This window comes from Alligator sinensis, unplaced genomic scaffold (genome assembly GCF_000455745.1).
Source record: "Alligator sinensis unplaced genomic scaffold, ASM45574v1 scaffold170_1, whole genome shotgun sequence".
Taxonomy (NCBI): Eukaryota; Metazoa; Chordata; order Crocodylia; family Alligatoridae; genus Alligator; species Alligator sinensis.
Window position 1 is genome coordinate 1,248,900 of NW_005841863.1, and position 7,066 is coordinate 1,255,965.

The 7,066-nt window shown below is 54.1% G+C and overlaps 1 protein-coding gene across 1 annotated transcript in view; it reads right to left on the bottom strand.

Annotated features, from left to right (window-relative positions):
- Positions 1-500, bottom strand: part of LOC102381777 (uncharacterized protein F13E9.13, mitochondrial-like) — a 45,757-nt gene extending 45,257 nt beyond the window's left edge. Inside the window, exon 1 of the mRNA XM_006016618.3 lies at positions 413-500. Within this exon, the coding sequence (XP_006016680.1) occupies positions 413-500 (88 nt within the window). The remainder of the gene's footprint in view (positions 1-412) is intronic.
- Positions 501-7,066: the final 6,566 nt, after the last annotated feature.

The window sequence follows — 7,066 nt, forward strand, 5'->3', positions numbered from 1 at the left end:
CTCTTTCCTGCCTATGCAGGGGGTCGGACTTGATGATCTATTGAGGTCCCTTCCGACCCTAACATCTATGAATCTATGAATATACCTCAATAGTATTTTCTCCCTAGTAGAACAGGATTGATCTACATCTTATTTTCACTACAGTGACAGTGCATGCAGTGGTGCAATGCCCCAAACATCCTTTGTACAACTGCATGACAGCTTATATCTGAAACGTCTTTCTGTGGTAGCTAGACCAGGGGTTCTCAATCCCCAGGCTGCGGCCTGGTGCCGGACCGGAAGTGGCTGCGGAACGGCAAACCGTGGCTCCCCAGAGCTGGGCAGAGAGGCCGTGGCTCCTTATGCAGTGCCCGTGGCAGCGCAGGGTCTGGCCAACCCCACCCCTCCATGTGGGGAGTGGGAGTATCCTTACCTGTCTGCCTGTCAGAAATTCTGGCCGTGGTTGGCTGTGACTGCTGGACTGCGGCCACTTCCAGGCCATGTTTGCTGGGCCGTGGCATAAAACCTTTGAGAACCCCTGAGCAAGACCCTTTTCAGCACAGTAAACTAACCCACGCACAGTTCCATATGACCACTGTTTCCAGTACCTTCTATAAGGTCTTGTTCAGAAAAATAATAGAGCAATTTTTCTGTGGCAAAGAACTCGGAAAAACCATGCCAGGTCAGAATTTTTTTCCCCCGTATTCTAGGTCAAATTAGCCAAATCAGTTCTGAATCCTCTCAATTGAGCAAAACTCAGGTGTTCAAACACCATATGTGGTGCTAAAACTGGCAAGTATCCTCCACCCCAGACTTTTTAGCTTGAGATTCAGATATTCCCAAACCCCTTGGCAGGCATCTTACATGCAGGCCCAAGCCCTGAGGGTCTTGGGGTTTGGACACCTCCTGAGTCTCACTTGCCCTTAGCCAATGGCCACAGAAGCAAGCTAAGGAGCGGTCCCCCACTTCCATAAAGTAAGCATGTAGCCGAGATCCTCCCACTGGAAGCTGATCACTGGGCGGCTGTTACAGACTCTCATAGGGTGTCCTGTCTTCAGTGCACTGGATCTGGGTGCATCCTCCACTACACAATCCTTTCAAATCCATCTTGGTCAGAGGAACAGACCAGTGCAGTAACCTTGATCTTGGCTCACAAGAGGCCGACGTCAGAATTTTTTTTTTTAATTTTTAATAATATATTTCATGTTCCAGGTCAAAATCAGTTCCAGATTATATTGATTGAGCAGAACTCAATCATTCCAAAAACCATATCAATTGAGCAGGCAGAACTCAATCATTTTAAACACTATATATGGCGCTACAATTGGCGAGCATCCTCCAACCCAGACCTCTCACCCTAGCTCTTTGGATACACCCAAATCCATTGGTCTTGGGGTTTGGATGCCCCCTGATACTACAGGCAAGCATCTTCCATTCCAGACTCTTTAGTCTGGGAGTTCAGTTACTCCCTACACTCAATCTTAGCCCGCAAGAGAAGAGGCCGAGGTCAGAATGTTTTAATGCTAGGGAGTCCCTCATGCCCAGGCTCCTGTGGCCACCACTTCCCCCTGGCTGCTGCTGGAGCTGCTGTGCCAGGGAACCACCCTGAGCCTCTCTCCCCTGCGAAGCCCTACCTCAATCCCCTGGAGAAGGCTCCTGCTGGCTCCGCGCAGGGTCAGCATCCCGCCTGCTCCATTTGGGCTGACCCCTGGACTGCCCCTGCTGCTGCTTGCTATCCCCCGCCCCACCCTCAGGGAGAGAGGGCTACCCCTCCACACACACATCCCTGATCCCAGCACTGCTCTCAGCTGCTGGTTCCCAACCCTGCTGCTGAGCTGCCTGCCGTTTTGCAGCCCGAGAGGAACCTGCACCGCCAGTGGGGTCCCTCCAACTCTGCCACATATGCCAGCTGCCTGCAGGCACATCCTCCTTGAGTCCCTGGAGGAACTGGGGACCCAGGTGGCCCCGAGCCCTGTCTCCCCACACCTCCCCAACTTGGCCTTGCTGCCCCACCTCCAGACCCTGGGAAGAATAATTTCCCCAGCCATTCTCTTCTTGCTGGGGTGCCAGGACCCCAGCCTCCACCACGTGTGCTTCTTCTGCCGCCAAATCACAATCTAGCTGGCAGTGGGGGATAGGGGGCTTTTGGGGTCCCTCATCCAAGTGTACTATACAGTGGCAGACCTGAGGTGCTTCCAGTGCCACACACCAGGGCACCTAAGCCAGAAGTGCCCCCTAGGCCAGCAACTGGGGGTACTGCAGGCCCCGACCAGAGAAAGGAGTGCTCCTGCCACTGGCATGCCTGGCACTTCAGTTGCAGCACACAGACCCCCCACAAACTCAGGGGACACTGCACCTCAGCCCTTGGTGGGGTCCCAGGGTAGGGGAGGAACAGGCAGAAAAGGGGACGGAGGGGGGTGCCCCACCCCTGCTGCAGTTACCCCCGCACCCAGTCCCATGCCACCCCCTACCCGTGGAGCTAATCCACCCGAGGTCCATCTCATAGCTAAGTGGCTGCTAGGTCCATGTCAGGCAGCACTCTGCTGCCAAAGGACAGCAGAAGGCCCAGACACAGCTCAGACCCTCCGATACCCCCTCCAGCTCACCAAGAGGGGGCAGAACTGAAAGAAAGCCTGCTTGCCCCTTGAGCTTCACCAGATACCCCACCCCTGGGAAAATTAAGAGTTGCCCCCATGGAGGAGGATCTGGGACAGCCAGACTGTCCCAGAGAGGAGCCCTGGGAGGAGACCATCGCTCTGTCGACCATGACTTGCCCCCCAACAATGCAAGTGCCGAAGCAGAGGCCTCGATCACCCTGGGGTGGGTCAGGAGGCACAGCTCTCCCTCTCCGAACATATACAGGAGGTAGGAGCCCTGGGACTCATCTTGACGAGCCCTGATGGGGAAAAGCCCCTTCCCAAAGGCTCCAGTGAGGGCACCGAAGCCACAACAGTACCTGACAAATGTCCTTCAGCACTCCCATAAAAACCCCCAGAAACCATCCCAGGCCCACCCAGTGGTCCCAACACAGAGGGGTTCAAAGCAGGGTCCCCCAACAAGCAGAACAGGGACCCTGCACAGACCGTGCTCTGTTCTGCCCTTCCATGTCCTGAGCTGACCCCACCCCTGCCCCAAAGGGCTGCGTTGCTCCCTCCGCTGAAGTCCGGGGAAACAGTGGACCAGGTGATTCAGATGGTTTCACCAGGCTTCTGCCCCCACTGGGCTGGAGGAAGAGGAAACAGCTGCCCCTCCAAGCAATCAGTTGGAGCCTGTTGAACCACAGAGCCTTGAAGAGGACAACTGGGAGTCCATGGACCTCTTGGCCCTGGTGGTCCCCAGGGAGAAGCTGCTCCATTTCCTGGAGAAAGAGAGTGCACTGTGTTCCCTGAACATGGTGCATCTCGCTCTGGACTGCTTAGGGACTTCCACTGCATCCTCAACACTGTGAGGACACTACTGGGGAAGGCAAGGGGCCAAAATAGTGCAACACCAGGACCTACACATGGGCCCACAGCTTTTATAACACCCTCTACATCTCTGGGAGGGTGGCAGGGTTGTGAGGCCCCTACTGAGCCAGCCGATACCCCCCAGCAATGAGGTCATTCAAGATCATGACTATTGATGTCCGCATCTGCAGGACAGGTCTCCACAGGTGCCAAATACTCGCCTTCCTTTGGGAAGGGTGGGTCCTCTGTGCTCTTCCTTCATGAGACTCATGCAACTCCGGCCGCAAAGCCAGCTGGCAGCTGGAGTGGAGAAACAGGGTGTACTTCAGCCACCTCACAGAGACATCATGTGGGGTGGCAACTCTGTTCTCCCTGAGCCTGCAGCCAGAGACCCTCCAGGGTGCTGAGGAGGTGCTGGGCCACCTGCTCCATCTCCGAGTCCAGGCACAGGGGTTTGTTCTGAACTTGCCGAACATCTTACGCCTCTACGCGCCACTCAGAGATGGCCTGATTCCACCTACTGTGCTACTCTCAACCCTCACAAATGCCTGGTCTTCAACAAGGACTTCATAATGTCTCCCTCAAAGTGCAGGACTGAACAGGCGGGAGAGGAGCCAGGCCACCGCTGGGGTTCTCTCAGACCACTGCAGATATCTGGCATGCCTGACACCCTAATGACACTACCACCTTCATGAGGGTGGAGGAGGACCAGGTGCGCCAGGCCTAGCTGGACCAAACGTACGCCTCACTGCCAAACACTGCCCAAATCTATGCCTTTGGCATTAGGCCAGCCTCCTTCAGCAAACACTACCTCATCTACCCTCGGGTCTCGCTGCAGCCTGAGTATCCAGGGCCAGCACTTTAACAACAGCCTGGTGGAGGACGTGGATTTGGCAGCAGCCTTCCAGGAGTTCTGGCTTGTCATGAGCTGCAGCCAGCTTTCCCCTTGACTTGGAGATGACAGGATGTGGGGAAGGTGCACATCCAGCTCTTTTCCCACCGCTACACCTGGAGGCACACCTGACAGAGGGAAGTGGCCAAGAAACAGCCTGAGAGGTAGATGCTTGGCCACCGATTTGGACAACCTGTCCCTCTGCAGAGTGTTGGAAGAAGCAGGAGGAGCTCCAAGCTTTGGATGATTGTCATGGTCTGCCTGCGAATCCAGCTCCTTTGGGAGATAGGCTGCAGTTCGTACTTCTACGCCCTGGAGAAGTGGGGTACCAAGAAGCACATCGCAGGGAGGTTTGATATCCCCCAGCACTCGAACCCTAAACCCACTTTTGGAAACGTGTGCACACCTACAACTTGTCTCCTACAACCATACAATCACTCTGCGGAGACCTAGAAGAATTTAGCCAACAAAGTAGCTACATTTTCCAGAGATCAACATGAAAACAGCTCCACTGAACATCAAACAAGTGGGGGATATCAAATCGGTCCTTTTCTGAATTGCCCATCAGTACCAACTCTTGATGCTCGTGCTCCACCCAATCCATCATCCTGTCTTTGTGACCCAGGCTGGCAAAAAGTGGCAGGACAACCTAGGTGAGGTGGTGGCAAGACACCCTAGGTCCTCAGTGGACAAGTCTCTATTTCACCAGGATCCCATGAGCCGCTGGGAACCTCAGCGGGCAGATCCTCCATGAAGCCATCGGGCATGTATCTGGCTTGCTTTACAGACACTCCCATCACCTACACCTTTTGCCAATAGAGGGAGACCCCGGCACATGCCTACCTCGAGTGCACCAGGTTGCAACCCCTCTTCTGCCTCCTTCAGAACCTCCTGCTGAGGTAGTGGCTGTACTTCTCCCCGCACCTTTTTTGTTATACCCTTCCCATCCCTGGCCCCACCAATCCCTGGGGCCTCCTGGTTAACCTCTTCCTGGCTCTGGCCAAGGTGGCCATCTACAAGACCAGAAAGGAGGCTCTGGCCAGGGGAAACCAGGGCAAGTGTAGGGCTGTCTTGCCACCACTCCTCCATTCAAGTCTCCAAGCAGAGTTTCACTGGTTGGCATCCACAGGCTCCCTCAACTGATTCAGGGGCAGTGGGTCCTGGCCAGTTTGCTCTAAACAGTGTCCCCTTCCAGATCCCTTATTTTGAACCTGTGACCTCACTCCCTTCCCTGCTTTTTTTTTTTTTTTTTTTGTCCCAAGAAATTAGTTCATAGATTCATAGATTTTGAGGTCAGAAGGGACCCAAACTGCTCTGGGAATTAAATTCAGAGGCTGCTTTCCTCACTCCATAGCTAGCGATGCCTTTTTCCTCCAAGCCGGGCAAGGGAAACACCATGTGTCTGGGTCCGTGAAGGCAGTTTTCCTTAAGCGTTCCCAGGGATCACTGCTGGTGTGGTTCAGTACCCACTGAGGTGTTGGGGCTTAAAGCCCACTTTAAGGAAGTGGGAGGCTCCTCCCTAGCTTGCTCCTGCGGCCAAACGGCTGAGGGCAGGCGAAACTTGGGGACATACAAACACTAAGTCCCCGGGTTTGGGCCAGCACGTAGGATGCCTGTCAGAAGACTTGAAATATCTAAAGCCCCTGGTGGGGGTGGAGGATGTCCGCCAGTTGTAGGGCCACTTATGGCTCTGGACTGACTCAGGATTTGAACTTGATTTGGCTTGGAACACAAAAAGTTTCTTTAAAAAAAAAAATCCAAGCCCTTCTTGCATCTGGTCTGACCGGCAGTACCCAGCCACCACAACCTCCATGCTTTAATTTTCTTGGGATTTCCCAGTTGGTTTAATAAAAGGTATCATTTTGGAACCAAGAGTTCTAGTTTTTTGTATCAGGTATCCAGGTTGTAACCATATTGGTCTAGAGGAAAAGGCAATCAGGACTCATAGTAGTGATGATATCTTTTCTTAGACTAACAAGATTTTTGCCAAAAAAATTCTTTAATTGCAAACTTTCGAGCAGTGCTCCCTCTAAGCTGCGTGGCGCGTGACCGCACTGCCAGGCCAAGCATGCCACACAGTTTAGAGGGAACGCTGCTTTCAGGCACAAACACCCTTCATCAGGCGTTGGAGAAAAGATTGTAAAAGTCCTCCTGGGTAGAAATGAAAATTCATCTTTCGTAGGCTTTCACAGAGGAATCAACAGATGGAAAACTGCCCGTCTTCTCGTCCCACACCAACACAGCTACCAAGTACCCCCCTGGCCCAGGGAAGATGCTGAATTCTAGCCGATTTGGGATTTTAAACTTCGGTGCAGAACAACAGGAAAGGTTTTTTACCTCCCTGCCTGCCACCGGACGCCTCCAGGGAAGGAATCCCACCTGGTCTACAGCTCAGACACACCCTGCTGGGCCTGGAGGGACGCCTCCCATCCCCACCTCCCGCTGTGCAAAATATGAAGTTTATTTCCTCCCTATGGGGACTTTTTACCATCTTGCACCCTCTCTACTTTTGTTGCCAGGCTGCACCCTCTCTACTTTCCCCCGAGCCTGACGAAGGGGCTCGGATCCCGAAAGCTTGCCGAAAAGGAGCATTTCCCTGGCGCTTTCCCAGAGAAAGCTGTCCTTTTTGGATGGTCTGGTTTTTTTCCCTCTGCCTCTGGCACGGGAAAGACCTCCCCGGTGCGAGCGCGGAGCCCCCCGATCCCGGTCCCGGCCCTTCTCCCTTGGCCGAGGCCGAGGCCGAGGCCGG